This window comes from Protomyctophum parallelum (assembly GCF_964188405.1).
Source record: "Protomyctophum parallelum genome assembly, chromosome: 1".
Taxonomy (NCBI): Eukaryota; Metazoa; Chordata; class Actinopteri; order Myctophiformes; family Myctophidae; genus Protomyctophum; species Protomyctophum parallelum.
Window position 1 is genome coordinate 89,979,211 of NC_139697.1, and position 20,037 is coordinate 89,999,247.

Sequence of the window (20,037 nt, forward strand, 5' to 3'; positions counted from 1 at the left end):
ACAAAAGTTTTATCACGATATTTTTTCAAGCTTATCACGATACACGATATTATCACGATATTTTCGCGCGCAGTTTTTTATGGTTATTTTTCAAGTTACTTAACAGTACAAGGTAACAAGAATTTAAGAAATACCATTTAGACTGTATTTAGACATTTAAATACCATGAGAAACTCCTCATCGGTATGTGCATGAGCACACACACCCCACACTATTATAATGTAGCTGTCAGCAGAAACCGCTTGTTGTCATTTTTTTATATTTTATGTCTTGCAAATGTATGCTCTACCATACTATAGCATCACACAAAAGCAACAGAAATAGCAGATCCGCAAGCTCTGCTTATCGTCTCTGTCGGTGGAAATCCCATATGTCCAAAACTGTTAAGGATTCAAATTAAAAAAGGGCTAAAGTAGCAGATCTACAAGCTCAAATCATGTCACTTCACTCACACATCTCGTGCTTGTGGATCTTCTACTTTTGGTGCGTTTGTGTGACGCTGTATCAGTGATGTAAATAGGTTTTCAATGTAATGGGTCCCGGGATGCACAGGTGGTCATTCAAATGATTCCCAAAAAGTTGTTATGAGTCCCATTTGGCCTTTAGTGTGGTCAACTTTTTGAGGGCACAAGGCCAAGTGCCATCAATTAAAACAATGATTTTAAGTCCCCGGTCATCATTATTTTAGCTTAAAAGGTTAAGGATGATTACATTTTTATTTATTTAAAGGCGAACATTGGTTCAGAACAGTGCTTCTTAAATAAATAATCACAGCTTTAAATAACAAAATATAAGTAGCTACTGTTGTAAAATATTGTAAACATGTCTGTAACATGGGGTCCCAGTGCAGAGATGAAAATCACAATGAAAAGGCCTATAGGACCCTGTCACCCTGGGCTAATTCATATACATTTAATTTGGGGGTCCTTGAAATTCCTGGATAAGTCCTTGAAATGCCTGAAGGTCAGTAGACCGAAAGCTTGCCAAAAATAAACTGATTGTGCACAGATCTGTGCACAATGTGTGTGCGGAGCTTCCCTTTATTTTTTCTCTTATTCCCTTTGTGGCTCCAGCACCTCTCTAAAGTTTTTTTCAGCGGATGAGCGGTGGTTCCTTTTCTATTGGGGTCCTTGAAATTAAAATGGCTGAGGATCACTGGATTAAACTGAGTTAATTCACAGAAAATACAATGACAGACAGCCTACATTCATTTGTATAGCCCTATGTTTCTGTTCTGCCTCGTCTGTTTTTGTTCTGATATTGTCACAACTGTGATTGATATGTTCCTTGTTTTTACCTTTTAACTTTGTTTCTTAAGGTGCTTTATAAATAACATTTAATTTTACTTACTTACATAACTTTTGAATGAGGGCTTGGTTTAGAAAAGATTATTTTGTGCTAAAGTAATACATTGAATGTACTGTATTATATGTTAAGGCTAAACTGGCATATGGCATTGTGGGGCTGCAGGACTGAGGACTCTGGAGATAAGTCAAGTGTAAAAAGCATTTTGTACACTTGTGTGCTTATGAACATTTACCACGTTATGTCCGCATTGATACAGAAATTAATGATTATTAAGCGAGCGACGCGTGTACAGTGAGCGGCGTGCGCTCTGGTGCTTGGCTACTAGCCGTGGCTAACGCCAGGGCTCCACCGGGCGCGTTGCGTCTCCGTGGCGTGCGTCAACAAACTAACCGGTTCAATTTTAATGGTGACCCCTTCATTGATTAAAAGGGGAACATTCTGTGATGGTGACGGAGACGCGATGCTGATGCTCCCGGTGGAGCCCCGGTGTTACGGACAATTTACTCTGTGAACTAACGTAGCAGACGATAGCGTGGTAAATGGTGGTGGAGGAGTCCTGCAGTCTATGCTGTTGCGTGGTGTCGTTTTGTGAGTTTATATCCATGAAGACGAGTCACGTTGGTCTTAACACACGGGCTCTGTCTGTGTGACAGACGTGGAGTTCTTTTTGGGAACTATAAACACGTCTCCCTTCCTCGACATGTTGAGCTGTTTACTACATGAGGCTACAGCTCAGCGCAATGCTGTTTGCCTCTGCCTAGAAGAAAGGGGGCGGGGACTTTGGGAGTGCTGATAACTCAACAGAGTTATAAGCAAACCACGTCGTCCATTGGGGTGCCGTAGCAACGTGTGGTTAGCTTGTAGATCTTTTTTTTTTTGTGAACGAAACCGTCGTACTGCAGAAGTAAAAATTACGGCATAGAACTGCATATATAGAGTGTGCATTCACTGTCTGATGCAGCACATTTATCGTGATGAAAACGATAACTCTAAAAAGCCATATCGTGGAGACGTTGTATCGTCCCGACGATAATTATCGCCATATCGTCCACCCCTAGGACAGTCTCTGTGTTGCAATAGGCTAGAGCGCTCGGCTGTTAACTGAGAGGATGGTGGTTCGAGCCCACCCAGCGACGCGGTAGTGGCAGACCAGGAGGATTCACTAATACAACAGAGCTACTACGCTGAAAGAACTACACTCACAAAACATGCGTTTATAATTTAGTTTAGGTTTATGTCAGTGCAGACTGTGGGTCTGCCATTTGTCCTTGCCCAAGCATTCTGCCTGACACAATACTGGTTGTTTTTTGTCGATGCAAACTTAAAGCATTGAGATGAGTTTACATTTAAATAAGCTCCAATACTCCATCCTACTCTGGAACAATGTAAGTTGGGGGATGCATGCTAGAGTTCTCAAACTCTGCCCGAACCCGACCAGGCTGACTGACCCGACGTTTTAGGGCCGGGCCGGGCTTAAAATGTATGCTAATCAGTAGGGCCGGGCCGGGCCTCTGGCTCCATGAAAATTTGTTTATAATAATAAAAATAATAATTCTGTTCTGTCTGTTTGTGTATTTATCTATTATGAAGATGGTGCTGACTGGCGTTTCACTTTTACTCTGTGTAGAGTTCTCAAATTATGCACAAACCCGACCAGGCCCGACCCTACGTTTTATGGTCATATAGGTCAGATTGATGGTTCTGGACCAACCGCCAATCCGACCGATTTAACATGGGCACTGCACTCACTCCCTTGTCCTCATTGAAGCACGCACCGATTTTGAAGCTGCTTATTTATAGTAGGATGTGAGATTGAGTGTTATATGCAATTCATACACATGTGCACAATTGTGCTGCTTTCCTGTATTGTTTATAACTAGTGCAATAACCGTTATCATGTATGACGCCAATTCTAGATGTTTGTACTGTGGTGTTAGAGCAATCTCCATAATAGTCCATATTTGGCAAACAAGACACACAGAGATCCCTGGAACCTCTAGATAGAGAAGATAGATTAATAATGAATAAAGAGGTTACTGAAGGAGTTGTACTTGCTGAGAAAATGTGCTTGGTTTTAAATTAAAACATCTGTAAAAATCAAGAGTAATCACAAAACTGTACCACAAAGTATCACCACAAATGCAAACAAGCACTCTCACTCTCTGCGTTGATCTACAACGTAGCTTAACAAGTATAAAATATAGGGCTTAGTTTTCCCTCAAAAGAAATTGCAGCGGGGTGAAAGTAGAATATTTTCCTCTGTCATGTAGTGGAGTAGGAATAAAAATATTTGATGAACACTGGATAACATGCTGTGTGTTGATGTGTTGGCTACTTGGTTGTGATGTGTTGGCTCATCACGATGTAACTTTTTATGTAGACATAGCACATTATATAGATATTCCACTGTTAGGTTCTTATGTATGATTCTTGATGACAATTTTTATGTATTTGATGTATTACCATGTTTTTGTTCTTGCATACTGTCAATTGCTCTGAATTAACAGCGTCTGCTAAATGCTAAATGCCTAAATTGTACATTTGTTGTAAATTGTTGTCCAGGTGCACCCCAGCTCAATGACGAGGACAAGGATGTGGCACTGGAGGAGCCAGAGGGCCGCCTGGTCAACCTGAGCTGTGAGGCCCATGGACACCCACTGCCCACCATCTCCTGGAACATCGTTGGCAGCCAGGTACACACGCACGCACGCACACACACACGCTTGGGAATGGGAAGGTTCCCAGTTGGATTGCCGACTCCTGGCTCAGTGTCAAAATTAACACTGAACCCAGTTTGAGAATGTGTGTGAAAGCACATGTATCATTACCCCCCCCCCCCCCCCCCCCCCCACACACACACACACACACACACAAACACACACACACACACACACACACACACACACACACACACACACACACACACACACACACACACACACACACTGCAGACACAGTGCACAACATCTGCTTCTATGACATAGAGGTAAAACACACTAACACAGCACCACAGAGACCCATGTTGAATTCCCAGCAGCCATGCAACCTGTTTGGCAGTGTCTGCAGAATGGGACACTGGCGAGGGGGGATCATGTCCTTGTCACAGCACTGGTGTCCCCTGCTGGCTGGTCAGGGCTACAGCAGGGAGGGGATTTAGGGGACATGGCACCAAGGGCCCTATTTTCGTCACTTATCCCTAAACTTCTTTGCCTTTTTTACTATTTAAAAAAATATTTTTGAATAGCTCAAATAGACGATCCACAAGCAAAATAGTAAAATACGGCAAAGAAGTTGGACTCAAGTAGCCTACACATGAGGAATTGACAAGGACTGAGTTAGGGAGAAAATATGTTTTAATTCATCACTATACCCTCAGCATCATGGGACTATCGGGAGATATACCTGTACTTGCGAATTACGAGTCATTATTGCAATGGTTGCCATAGATCAGTAATTCTCTCTTTTTATTTCAAGGACCTCCAATTTGATATGAATTAGGTCATGGACAACCAATTTGATACGATTTATTTACACTGTGAAATCTTTAGTGTTCATTTAACTCAAAGTGCGTACAAATACAGGTCAATTTCTTTCCATGTGTACACTTTCTTGAGTTACAGACCTTTAAGGGTCAATTTGGTTCCTAACCATCCATCAATATTAGCTACTGTAGGAATCGCCTGGAAAGCCATCAATGGCCCCTGGGGGTCCACCAACCCCACCTTGACAACCAGTGTCATAACCAATGGTGACCCTCATGGATTCATTACTTCCTCTTCCACGCTCAAGCCAGATCGTGGCTATGAGCGGAAATGTCTACTCTATGCATTTATGTTCACGATTAACTCATTCCACGCCGACACAGACATCTGATGGTTGAATCGATACTCGTAGATTGCCACGGCTGCTGCCGTTCACTTGAATCTTAACCATCTTATTTTTAAAGCCGTTTCTCTCTGAATCAGAGAAGTGGAAAATTGCTATGTAACAGCCAGGTCCCACCAATGTTATTTAATTCACCCAAAACATACATTTTATAGCCGGTGATCATATCGTTTGTAGAAATCAGCCGCAAATCAACCTGGAAGAAGAATCCGAGATATTAGGATTCTAAAACCGTTTTTTTCCTGTTTTTTTTTCTTTTCATCAAAGCAGAAAGTGTTGTATAGCGTAATCAGTTTATATTTAAAAAGACATTCTCGCCATCGAGAGTCCAAGTAGGTAAAGACGTCAAAACTATCGTACCATTTTTTTATCATATGTTTTAAGTTAAAACAACAATGAAGCTGCTACATCGACGGTGCACGGTTGTCTGAAAATACAACAGCCTATCAGAGTAATGTATTCTCCATGGGCTGTGGTATATTATATATACCCTCTTGTTGTTTACACCTCACCCACGTCTCGTATCATACAAATACAGACTTTAATAGTTTCCCCGGGTTGCACAGGTGTGTGTGTAAAGATAGTGCGACCCCTGTGCAGCCCTGGTGTTCCTATTGATTCAGCGCTGGCTGCCAACCTCATCCCTGGGTAATATTGCCAAGCTCCAATGCCTCAGAAAGTGTGAGTCAAAATGCAATGTGGTGAAGGAGGAGGTAATCCAGGTGAAAACATAGATTTTAAAACAAAACACAGAGCAGGTGCGCTTTCCTTTTCCTTACCCGTTTGCTTCTTTGGCTGGTGGATGCTCAGCTACACTCAATACTGAGTATAAAGAACCACCAAGAGAGACTGGAAATGGCTACCAGAGAGATTACTGCTACTTGGCTGTGTAGAGCCTTCATCAGAGCATAATAAAAACTAGAGTCCGACCCATTCAAGTTTCTATTTGAGAACAATTGACAACAATATATTACACTTCAATATTATTATGCGAAGAACATATATTTTTTGATCATACAATGAACAAACCGTTCATTGTATGATCATATGTATGGTATGTGACCCATACATAGGTTAGGGGCAGCTTGATGTACAAGTACGCCCCCTTGACATGACACTAGTATGATGTAAAGCGGTGCCCATGGGGCAACTGGCATACTTGGAACAATGCAAGTTGAAAATGCATGCCCCACCCAGATATTATGTCTGTGTCCCTTTTATATAAATATGGAGTCTATGCAGACGTCAGAATGATGCCAGAACAGGCAAACTCCATATATGGACACTGGGCAGGGGCCCTGTCCAGAGCCCGGGAAGAGGCCTTTTGGGGCGGTTCTGGACAACCGTGGGTCCGACCGACTCGACACTGGGCACTGCACTCCCTGTGGGGGTGTGGAACACGTGTGTTGAATTTGAAGTCAGTGGGGCGAACGGTTCTAGAGTTACATGGATTACAACAGCACACACACACACACACACACACACACACACACACACACACACACAGACAAACAGAGACTTGGTGCATTTATAGTTAGAAGATTTTGTCCAAAAGGTCAAATAATGGACTCTAAAACATGGTAGTACTCCTGTTTTTATGTTACATAGCATATTGTCATTGCTTTAGAATCTCTGTACGGGCTGGGAATCAATTTAAAGGGGGGAAACCCGTTGGTTCCGGTTAAAAACTATTGAAGGGTAAAAACATTTATAATACGCATACAGCTGCAGCTAATCAAATGGTTAATGGGTGTAGATGAATGTGTGCCAATTGGTCGAACACTGGCAATATTGTTGACTTCTGTCTAGGGTTTACACATTGGTACACACATGGTGTCTGCACACTCCTAAATCAAACACATCGATTATACATTGTATGCGCTGCAGCTGCGTTGCTTACCGGTACTTGGCTGCCATATTTTGTTTTGTTTACCTTTCAATAGTTTTTAACCTGTACAGGAAAAAAAATTAGAAAAACCCTTAGACCCTTTCATGCTCCTTTAAACATATCATTCCAACCTGGACTGCGGTAGACCTGGACGCCTCCGGGACCATTCATTCGCAGACATTTCGTCAATCTTAGGGGGCCTGTTACTGTATGTCCCAAGGCAAGAGATAACTATACTAAGGCATGACACACACAGCTTCACACAGACATGCAGGCATCCAGCCTTGGGTTAACTGCTGGAATATGCGTGGGTGGGTGGAGACAAATAATTAGATTTTGTGTGTGCGTGCACTCAGGCGCGTATGTGAGTGTGTGTTTATAATCCTATACTTGAGAGGACCAAATGTCCCCCAAGTATGGTAGAATTTGAGAAATAGACATTGTGAAGACAATTTCCCTGATCCTCCAAGAGAAATGGTTCTTTTATGGTTTAAAAATATGTTTTGTTTTAGACGTACAATTAGATGTACAATTAGAAAAGGTTCAGGGTGGGGTTAGGATTAGGCATTTAGAGGGTAGGTTTAGGGGTTATAGATATGCCTGAGTATTGCCTGTATTCTTTGTTGCATGCAGGGGCGTCGCACAATGCGTCGCAGGTAAAAACTGCATTTATAAAATTGCTATCCTAAAAGGTTCTCACAAGTATATTAATAACAACAACGTACAGTATGTTTATGTGCATGCATATGTGTTTTTGGATGCCCACAGAGCTGGCATGAGGTGGTGAACAGGGCCAATGAGAACACAGCTCACAGCGTGGTGTCAGTCAAAGTGACTTCAGACGTCAGCGCGCTGTGCAACGCCTCCAACGACATGGGAACGGAGATCAAGGCCTTTAGCATCAAAGCCAGTAAGTGTCTTTCTCTCCCTCCTCCCTCCTCCCTTGTAGATAACAGCTCGTCTCGGAAGGGATTACTAGCAAGACCTAGGCAGCCGCCATGACAAATAACTTTGACAAAACATATTACTTTTTAAGCAGTTTGTTTGCTTTATTTTGGATAGATAGGAGAGGTGGCAGTAATGCCAGGGGTAAAGAGACATGCGACACAGGTCTCCGGCTGGGAACACCCCGGGAGGTAGCAATCATGTGGTTGAGGTTGACACACTGTCCAGTCAGCCACTGTCGCCCCCTCCAGGCTAAAGGAGGGGCAACAATGAGATAGAGAGGAGACGCAGACAAGCCACACAGAACCATATCTCGCTGTGGAGTGGAAACCTTGTATGTCCAAAACCGTCACTTTTCAAGAAATGTAAAAAAATAAATAAAAAAAACTTTGTTCCAATTGATCCAATTGATGTAGTTATTCTTCACTCATCAAGCTCTTAAAATATTTTTAAAACCCCAGAGACAGACTAAAACACTTTCAACCTGTTGTTCCTGTTTTGGGCATGTCATTATACAGTATATTACAAAAATATATTAGTACTATTTTACAAAGAACATTAAAAAGTAATTTAATTTATTGTGAGCTTGTACTCTATTGACTATGACACTGTCATACGAGATCACGTATGAAATAACGCATTCATATATATATATAGGCAGTCCCTTCCTTTGAAGGTTTTTCTCTATGCCTGCTAACTAGACTTGCACCTCCTACAGGTCTTTTTGGATGTGCAGGAGTCCCTTTTTTGTCTCATATATATAAACATTTTAAAAAGATCAATTATGGAGATACAAGGTTTCTGCCCGACTGCAACGATATCAGCTTGTCACTATAAGAGAGGTCTACTAACCAAAAGGCTATTTCCTCACTTCCACTATACCCTGTGCAGTCGCTTCAATAATTCCCATTGGAAAACAAATTCGACAAAGCCTAGATAGAAAGTATATAAAGGAAAATATATATAAAATATAAAGCTTTTTTTAGAAGAAAATAACAGTTGTGCAAACTCACAGCATATGGTGTTGTGAGCCTGTAGAGAGCGGCCGGGTTTGTAGAGATTTGGTGGTAGAAAATGAGGGGACCAGGTATATCCATGGTGGACCAGGTAGATCCATGGGGGACCCTGCAGTAATACATGAATGAGGGGACCAGGTAGATCCATGGGGGACCATGCAGTAATACATGAATGAGGGGACCAGGTATATCCATGGTGGACCAGGTAGATCCATGGGGGACCCTGCAGTAATACATGAGGGGACCAGGTAGATCCATGGTGGACCCTGCAGTAATACATGAGGGGACCAGGTAGATCCATGGGGGACCCTGCAGTAATACATGAGGGGACCAGGTAGATCCATGGGGGACCCTGCAGTAATACATGAGGGGACCAGGTAGATCCATGGGGGACCCTGCAGTAATACATGAGGGGACCAGGTAGATCCATGGGGGACCCTGCAGTAATACATGAGGGGACCAGGTAGATCCATGGGGGACCCTGCAGTAATACATGAGGGGACCAGGTAGATCCATGGGGGACCCTGCAGTAATACATGAGGGGACCAGGTAGATCCATGGGGGACCCTGCAGTAATACATGAGGGGACCAGGTAGATCCATGGGGGACCCTGCAGTAATACATGAGGGGACCAGGTAGATCCATGGGGGACCCTGCAGTAATGAATGAGGGGACCAGGTAGATCCATGGGATATTTTATTTTTTGGTGAATGCTGTATCGTAAATTGGTTGAATACCTTCCAGTCTGAAGAGATGACAGAACTTTCCGAAATTGTGGAAGAGAGACTTTCTGCCAGCTTGTCGCTGGCAGAAAGTATCACTTGAACACATAATAATATGTGTTTGGAATGTATGGGAACACACCACCTACACATGCTGTACTACCCTCACTGCATTACAGAGAGCTTTTATAGTGGCATGTGGGAATGTGAATCACCGCTAAAGAAGTGTGTGTGTGTGTGTGTGTGTGTGTGTGTGTGTGTGTGTGTGTGTGTGTGTGTGTGCGTGTGTGCGTGTGCGTGTGCGTGTGCGTGTGCCTGTGTGGGGGAGGTCTGGTCATGGAATATGGGAAACATTTGTCCATGTTTGTGGTAAACCTGAAAGACATGGAAAGCGGTCCTCATCCTACGTGTTGTTGTGCTTGTTCACAGTTCCAATGGTCACCTCTGCAGCTCCCTACTCGCCTGGTAAGACCATTGTCCTAGACTGCTGCTCTGTGCGTCCTTCGTCCTCTGTCTCTGCGCTACCAGCCATTTCCAATCCATTTCATTGCTTTTTTCTGCTCTCGGCTTCTGGTCCCACTTTATATAATCTGCTACAATTTTCTTTTTCTTTCTTTCATTATAATTTTTTTATTTAGATTTTATTTAGCCATGTCAGTTAATTGAGAACCCGTTCTCATTTGCAATAACGACCTGGCCCACATGACATAGACACATGACAATAGAACATTGCAACAATGCTCCAATGCGCAGTACAAAACAAGATGTGTCGTGGGACACAGTTAAACACAGATTTGGCAATTGCAGACATTATTTAAGAGACAGTGGATTTGATCAAATAAGGCAGGGATGGACACGAGATTGAGCAGTTGAAGTTTTATTTTTTTGTCGTTGGTTGACCAGAGAGTTGCTGTGATCATAGATATGTTGGCCTTAGACGTTACCAGGTCTATTATGTTCCCTCATACATATTCCCTCACAGAGTGAGGGAATATGTTGCGTTGGTGGACATTAACCACCAATGCGGGGGCGCCCGCTGGCCAAGTGGTCCAGGCTCATGCCACAGGGCATTGGCCTGACAGCGCATTGCGTGTTCGAGTCCTGTTCATTACATCCTTTGCTGCATGTCTCTCCCCTTCTCTCTCTCCCTCTTTCCTGTCCATCTTCACTTGATACTATCAATAAAGGCAGAAAAGCCAAAAACAAATAAAAAAACACCAAATGTGGCGGGGCAGTCAGTTCCCCAGATATAGTATGTGTCTGCATAGTGGAAAATGGTAATAAACTGCAAAGTCACTACTACCATGTAAGATGGATTGCAATAGAATCAGAAATACTTTTATTGCCAGAAACAATTACTTGTACTAGGAACAAGTAATTGTTCCTAGTACAAACAGAACATTGTGCGCAATGATGAAACACGGGATGGACAGAGACAACTGTGAACATTGCACCGTGCTGTGCATCAGTGACAGTGAAAGCGTGGAAGACACAGACACAGCCTCAATATTTCATGATTTTCATCCAAGCAGCGCACACAAGCACAGGATTTATCTCTGTCTTAGATGGAGCTCGGGCTTCTGGGTAGCCTCTGGCTAGATTAAATATTCTGTGTGATCGGAAAAGGAAAGTCAGAATAAAAACAGCAGCACCAACTGAGCAAGACAACACTACGCATGATATCTAAAAGCTGCTGGTAGAGCGCCAAATGTTCTTCACTGATAAATATTATTTGTTTGCCTCAAGAAACGTCCGATAATGCCAACACCGAGCCAAAAGGGTTGAATCAGTACATTGAAAATTGTTCGTTGTTTTGTTGACTCTGTGCTACCATCTTGTTAAAAACACACACACACACACACACACACACACACACACACACACACACACACACACACACATCCAGCAGACTGTTTGCCTTTTACTGTGGATTTTTCACATAACAGAGCAATTTGCACTGTCGAGTGGTTGCCTGTGAGTGGGGCACAGCAGTGAGACTATTACTCACGTTCCTTTACAAAGCAGTCCCCACGTACCATTAAAACCCTCACCAGTCTGTAGGGAATATGTTGGCTGCATAATTATGCACTTCATAATTGCTGTCGAATGTGAGACGTGAAACACAAAACAGTATTGTTATTGTCAAAATGATGAGTATTGTTAACAGAAAAATTCTAGTGGGTTGTTTTCCCCCAAATGACTCTATGACTGTGATCCAGAGTTGAGGGTTGAAAAAAGGGGTACTTCGTTGAAAAAAACTAAACTGATTTATGATAGGCTCATAGGTTCATAAATATCCTCTAAGCTTCTTAAAGTCTCCAGCATGGAGGAATACGACTGTAGAATTGCAATTTTGAGTTTTGTGAGTATGCACAGAACACTGATGGTGGCTTCTTAGGAAGTCAAATCAAAACAAAGAATGAATTACTTGACTTCAGAGGCAGCTTGGCTGTATGTGTGGGATGAGGTTTGGAGGCGTGCCATATGTTGGAGGAGCTGCTCGACATTTATAGAGGAATAAGTGAATAATCCCAGAAAAACTAAACCACTGGGCCTTTCTTTATGGAGAACATAAAGGCCTCACTGTACAGTAGCCATTGGATCTCATAGGCAGCAGGACTACACATCATCAGCACTAGCCACACATATAACATAGTTTGGAAGAGGGACACAAAAACACAGAAAACATGAGTTGAGGTAAAGAATGGAAAATAGTAGTGAAAGTGCTGACTATAGAAGAAGACCATGTTGATAAAAAAACCAAGAAGCCTATATTTTTGGAGCATATGAGTGGTTGGTGGGGGGAGATTATACTTGGGGCAACAGATAAGGGACATCTAGTCCATATTTAAACAAATAATAATCTTATTATATTATTGTCTATTACGTTTTTACTTATTATGTCTCCCTTTTGAATCTCCCTTTTGACTTGATACCTGTCCATAACAATTTCAGACAGGCCTATTAGTGCAGCCGCGCCCGGCAGCTGGCAAAAACTAGAGTTCTCAACAGGCCCACCTGTCTATTCAAACTCTAGACGGGCCTGCCCCAAAGTTATTAGTGCAGCCGCGTGGCAGCCGGCGAAAACAGTTTTCAACAGGCCGGAAAATTAAGGCCCAGCCCTACCTGAGCCCTCATCAAACCCTGTACCCTCAAGAGAATGTCCCCTCTACCACCCTTAGATCTCCATATACTGTATGGAGCTGACCGGTTCTGACATTCCATATGTTGGTCTGACCTCGTCAAACCCTGTACACGCAATGTATATATATATATATTCCCCTCCATATGGAAATTACTTAAAATTAGCGCTTTTAAAATGGTGACCCTACAGTTAGCAGAATTGAGATTGTGAGTGGAGGAAGCTGCTAGATTTAGACTTAGACTTAGTTCAATATTGATCTAATTTATATACCGTAAATTATATATTTCTAGCATCAAAACCAGATACCTAGAAATGTAATCAAATATATATATTGATTATATGATAGTATCCGTGCATTTTATTTATTGTAGTTTATAGGAAGTTTAGGTGGACTGCTCAACTGAATGATTATTGAATGTTGGGGCAGGGTAGATTTAGCTATTCAAACACCATTTTCCAATATTTCTAAAACATGTATTGTTTATGAGAATGGCAAATTATAACACAAGTATAGTTTGTTTGTTTTTTTGTCCCACCCACACTATCCAGCATTTAAAATGATTGTTGCCCAGCCAGTCCATCTTAGTCCTAATTATTAAAATGTGACGTTGGCTTGAAATCCTATTAAACACCATGCACAGCTAAATCAGTAATGTTCAAATAACCCTGATAGTGTAGAAAGTGTGCGTCCATTCTTACACTCTCCGAGTTAAATTAAGACGGAGGATGTTGCTGTGTATAAACTTTTGTACATCGAACCTTTTTGGTTTCTGTTAACAATAGACCACAGATTATGTGAGTTATATACCGCAGTCTGAGTGTAGCCGTGGCTCTGTTTAGAGACACGTGATCTATCAACGGACAAACCACTCAAATTCCAAGATGAGACCACTCCGCTTTGCTTCAGTGAACTATGCTGTATCACAGTCTTTATAGTGCTTTTAATGCTGTTCTAACAATGTGAACCCTATCATCCCTGTTATGAAGCAAACATATGGGGAGAATAGCAGACCAACAAGCTCACAAAAATAGCAGATGTAGCACACCCGCAATTTTCTGAGATTTCAAAGATTTGGTAGAGAGAAAAGAGCGGAGGGCCTAGTATAGAACTCTGGTCAATGATGTATATGGGGTGCAAATGTTCAAAGCTGGATTGAGTCCATGTACAGCATACATCAATAAACACAATATGGATCAAAGGATGCAGAAAGCGGGTGTGGGCAACATGTCAAGTCAAATTGACAATGATGTATTCTGTTTGTTGCTCAGCTCTAGTTTGTTATTTTGGGGGTGATTATGTGGGGTAGGATCGGCCAGTTACAGGAGAACTTTGGTTTTCTATTTTAGTCTATGTACTATATGCATGACTGTATTTGTTGTATTGCTCTGTTTATTGTACTATACTGTATTTGTATGATAAGGCCCCCGACAAAAACGAGATGACACATCTCAACAGGTTTATCCTTTCAATAAAGGTACATTATTATTATTATTATATACATTAATCTCTCTGAATGAGATCTCTGTCTGGGCGGCCAATGATACATACATTATTTTTGTACTTTATCAGGTTTTCTTTTCAGTACAATTAAAGCCTAAATCTAACTAAACTAAAATGACAAAATGTTTACACCTTTAAATTTAAATAAAGACCAAAAAGTTAAAATAAATAAAAGGCCTGGACCGCTGTAGCCTGGCATGGCCAGACTAATATCACTGCGTAGATATTAGTCTGGAACTTCGGTGTGGAAGATTTATTTCCAAGGGGTGGTTACAAACGCATATATCTATTCTACGTCCTGGTAGCACCCCGTCTGCCTCTGATTGGCCTACCAACACTGCCCGTCTTGCCCCAATGGTCTCATCAGACTGTCCTCCGAGATGCGAGGTTACTCCGTGGTGGGAAATAAATAATACAAGTAGGCTACAAGAGAATGACAACTTGGCAAGCACGACAGTAACTTGTAACTTTTATTTTTGTAGAAGAGGCAAACTAATATTGTTTATGCCGTTTGCTTTGATTGAATGATTGATTGAACATGTATGATTTGATTTGGGTGTGTTCTAAATTAAAGTGTTAGTGTTGATTATCGTGTATAATGTAATTATAGTAAACTAATACTATTACAGTATACTAAAAACGATAAAGATCAAGGGAAAAGAGACCTTTTTGCAGTACAATAATGTTTCAAGTTTACACTGTACACATATACGTATTATATGTATTATATCGTACGTATTTATTTCCTACCGCGGAGTAACCTCGCGGCAGACTAATAATCCACATCGGAGGAAGGTCTGGTAAGGCCGGCAGTGTCGGTAGGCCAATCAGAGGCAGGCGGGGCGTTACTATGTCTATGCTCGGACGTAGAATAAATATACGCGTTACAAACAGATTCCAACATCACAGCAAAAAAAGTCTCACTTTGAATAGTGGGCTCTGATTGGTCACCCACAACTCTGGGGTGAGAGAAATGTGATTCAAACTGAGGAGTGTCAGACCAATCTCCACAGGGATTTTCTTTTTCCTGTGGCATATTGGTCTGGTTTCCAGGCTAGGACCGCTGGCCTCGCGGTCTGGGCAGTAGCCTGACAGCACACCACAGGTTCAAGTCCTGTTCCTCACAGACTTTGCTGCACGTCTCTCCCCATCTCTCTCCCCCTGTTCCCTGTCACCTCTCTACTATAAACTATACTGTAGTATAACTAACTATAAATAAAGGCAGAAAAAATCCCCCCACTTTTTTTTTAATCAAAACAATGATCTGCATCCTTACAGTTTGTTGCAATCACAATCAGGCGTGCTATTATCGGTTTGTTATGTTTATACCAAATTCCTTCCACCGTATAATTCAATTCAACAGACACATTACAGGATCACAACCAACCGTGTAGCCAATGATCTCATTCAGAGATTGTGTAACATTTTCCCAGAAGATTTTAACTTTAGTACGAGGTGAGCCCTTACCATGTGATAAAACATACCTTGCTCCTGTTTACAATGCCAACATACACGTCAGAATCAGATACACCCATCCTATGCAATCTAACAGGAGTGAAATGTGTTCTGTGTACTAAATTATAATTGATCATTCTATTCTTTACCGATTGTGAATTGTTTTCCAAATATGATATGTCATTCTTTAGTATCTAATGTTGTACCCTCAATTAAATTGTACGGCATTCCACATTTTACCATTGATTTTATTAATCAATAATATACAGTAGTTTAAATGCAATTGTGTCCTTCATGTCTTATGACATCCAAATTCAGTGAATGGGCTAAAACATGTGAGAATTTAAAAACAAAACTGCATTGCAGAACCAATGTAAATACTAAAGGGTTGTCCTGGACTGGTTTGTTGTTGTGTGTTTCAATGCAGTAGGTGTAGGTTTGTGGTTGATTGAATACCTTATGATTATTACAGACGGTACAGTCAAAGGTTATGCTAAAGAAAAACTATGCACTAAATTAATCAGTAATACAATACAATACAAATACAGTACAAAACATTGGAATAAAGCTCAGTAGAATCATACAGTAAAGGAGGGGGTGGGGGGCAGAGCATTCTACTATCGAGATGTTCAAGGAATTGTATTATCTGTTCACTTGTATTTTGAGGACAGGAATTATTTTAGGTTAGTTTTGAGTTTTGAGTCGCAAAGCGTTATGTCTTTTGGTAGGTCATTCCACATTTTGGTGGCAGCACAGTTGAATGCATTTAGTGGGGAATGAGCCATGCGAGGCAGCCGTTCTCGCCACTATTCTAGTCCCTACATTCAATTTAGATTTCCCCAGAGACTAATCAGTAGACAGATCTCTTTTCATTTGGCTATGTCAGACTAGTGCTTCTGTAGTATTGGAATAATTGAGGCATATCAATCCACTCATGTAGCATACAGCTAATGTGCCTAAGGGCAGTGTATGTCATTTGTAAAAATAAAAAGACACAACAAACAAACACTTTTTATCAGAGGGCTATCTGGAGCAGCTGTAATATTTGAAATCAAAGGAAAATATACTTTTAAAAGTATGAGCTCAGAACTGACCAATACAAGTAACATTCTCAAACTGCCACGTTACATTTTTAACACCACATTGTAGACATTATGAAATTAATTACTGTTCTGATATCCCCTTATTCCACTGTACCTTCATTCTTCAGTGCACCTTGCTCTTTCTTAGTTCAAAGTACTTCCCCTTTAATGCTGTGCCAGCATGTGGGCATTCTCTGCCATGTTTCTCACTGCGATGCAATTATATCACCTGTCACACTACATGATTGTGGCACAATGTTTTCCCCAACTGCCAGAACTTTGTCACAGGCTTGAAATCCACAGCAGCACTGTGGACAATCAGTGAGCCTGCAGTGCACGGCAGTGCAAGTATTAAGGGCTGTTCAATATAGTCTCTGTCGGGTGGGAACCTCATATGTCCAAAGCAGTAACTTTTCTGGACTCAAATAAAAAAATAGGAGAAGTAGCAGATCGACAAACTCAAAATGCATCGCATCGCGCCACGCTTTGATCTGGTGGATCTGCTACTTTTGATACATTTGTGTGACGCTGTAGTATGATCAAGTAGGGCGTTTATTTATGCAAAAACACAAATAGTCCACAACTATAACGAGTCAAACGACAACGATAGTGGTGAACGATATCGTTTGAAGCATTTTCAGAGTGATTTTATGAACGATAGATACACTGATAGTCAATCAAAATTCATCAGAAGGGAATCTGGTGGATGCAGTCGGTCTCAACCTTGGAATCAGTGGTAGTTTTGCTATTGACGGAGATGAGAAGACAATTATGAATAGTCAACGCAAGCTGGTAGGCTAACATTACCTCAGGTGCCTACATCTTGCATCCTTAATTAATCACCAGAGTCAGATTATCCACATGACCTATTGCATGTGTCTTTCATCATCACGGAAGGGGATCTCTCTCTCGCTTTCTCTCTTGCTCTCTCTGCCTGGAAAGACAGTCAAAGTAGTACATTGGAAGGAGAAGGGGAGATCAACATTTACACGGCTGTTTAAAACCTGGTATTCCTATTTTGGGAAGGTTCACGTGTCACGTTGCAATGCGTTGTGAGCTTGAAGATCGTCTATTTCACAATTGGGCTTAAGTAGTTAATCCCTTTTCAATCAGAAAAGACAAAAGTGATGCAAATGTTTATCATTTCTGAGGAGCGTTTACAGGGGATACGACTAGAATTTGTAAAAAAAAATATATATATATATATATATATATATTATATATATATAATCTCACGTGCCCCCTGGTGTGGAAGAACCTTGGCACCCCTTGAATGTCAGTCAATCCTGCTGATGAGCGTCTTATTAACATCTCTCTCTCTCTCTCTCTCTCTCTCTCTCTCTGTGTAGCTGAAGGCAGTGGGGTGATCATCGTGATCATTATCCTGTGCATCCTGCTGTTGGCCATCTTGGGCAGTGTTCTCTACTTCCTCCATAAGAAGGGCAAGATTCCCTGCGGACGCTCCGGAAAGCAGGAGATGTAAGTACCGTCAGATGCTCCCAGTTCTGCTTCATTGCTTATAATCAACCACCATTCGAGAAGGAGAAATATAAATAGAGAATACAGAGAGACTTTCAGCCCTACAGCCAACCAGAAACGACTTACATCTCAGAGGAAATGATTGTACCATTTACTCCACTACAATTATTTCACAGCTTTAGTTACTTTGCAGATTTAGATTATTAATTATTAGATTTAGATTATTATTAGTAAATAATCTGAGTACTTCTTCCACTACTTATTTCCTGCTGTGTTGTCAGCTTTCAGATATGATAACTCTGTGATTACTTTGTCTGCAGCACCAAAGAAAAGACCACCAAAGATGACATAGTTGTGGAGATGAAGACAGAGGCGAAGACGGAGGAAGTAGTCCTCCTGAAGGGAGTCAATGGGGACCAGAAGGCTCCCAGCGACCAGGTAACTGCAACAAGTATGACATAGGACTATTGCACAAAACAATGGCACATGGTGAACCTTAGCCAACAAAGTCTGAACACATAGTAAGCTAACAAAAGGTACATTCAAGGAGTCACAGGTATTTTCCAGATGTAGGCAAAATTGTGTTATTAAAGGGTGAGTGATATGTGCTTGTTAAAAGCAAGTGTTATATATCTCTAGCTCTTTAATATAGTCAAGTGCACATTTCCTTCATTTCATCCTAGACATTAACTGCAGTCAAATGAGCTGTGGTTTCTGTAGCCCTGTCACATCACTGACCATGATGCTGACCGTGACGGTGATACTGGATGAGCAAAAAGCAGGAATTAAAACAATTCCAAAAAGGTAGCACATCCAAAACTGTAAATAAATGGCGGACAAAGTTGCAACCATTGCTGATGCGCAACCTCTTTTTCTCATTTATGATATTGATGATGTCAGCATCATGACATTCAGATTAGGGCTGCAACAGTTATATAAAATAATAATCGATTAAATAAAAATGACATGGTGTTAATATTCAATTACTTTTTGGGTATGTCATTATGAACAGTGAAAACGGTGTAAAGATGTTTTGCTTTCCCTGCTTGGTGATGATGTTATTAACATGTGTCCGCCTCTCTCTCCCTCCCTCCCTCCCTCCTCCTTGGAGTAAAGTACCTGGAGCTGCAGAAGTGACACGTGCAGAAGGCAGTGCTGTGAGCGGGCCAGCTGAAACACAATCTGTCCCTGTGGAAGCCCCCTTCCTTCCAACAGCAGCACCACTACCACCAGACCCTGTGGAAGCCCCCTTCCTCCCAACAGCAGCACCACTACCACCACCATGCTGAAACACAACCTGTCCCTGTGGAAGCCCCCTTCCTTCCAACAGCAGCACCACTACCACCAGACCCTGTGGAAGCCCCCTTCCTTCCAACAGCAGCACCACTACCACCACCATGCTGAAACACAACCTGTCCCTGTGGAAGCCCCCTTCCTCCCAACAACAGCACCACTACCACCACCCTGTGGAAGCCCCCTTCCTCCCAACAACAGCACCACTACCACCACCCTGTGGAAGCCCCCTTCCTTCCAACAGCAGCACCACTACCACCACCATGCTGAGCCCTCTGAGGACCTGCTTCTGCAGCCATCACTTCAGTTTACCCATCT

General features: G+C 41.8%; 1 protein-coding gene across 1 annotated transcript in view; it reads left to right on the plus strand.

The window, feature by feature from the left end:
* Nucleotides 1-19,737, plus strand: part of mcama (melanoma cell adhesion molecule a) — a 78,907-nt gene extending 59,170 nt beyond the window's left edge. The window contains exons 11-16 of the mRNA XM_083762168.1: nucleotides 3,871-4,001; nucleotides 7,850-7,991; nucleotides 10,194-10,229; nucleotides 18,297-18,426; nucleotides 18,747-18,864; nucleotides 19,543-19,737. Coding sequence (XP_083618294.1) covers nucleotides 3,871-4,001; nucleotides 7,850-7,991; nucleotides 10,194-10,229; nucleotides 18,297-18,426; nucleotides 18,747-18,864; nucleotides 19,543-19,563 — 578 coding nt within the window. The 3' untranslated portion in view covers nucleotides 19,564-19,737. The remainder of the gene's footprint in view (nucleotides 1-3,870; nucleotides 4,002-7,849; nucleotides 7,992-10,193; nucleotides 10,230-18,296; nucleotides 18,427-18,746; nucleotides 18,865-19,542) is intronic.
* The last annotated feature ends 300 nt before the right edge of the window (nucleotides 19,738-20,037 follow it).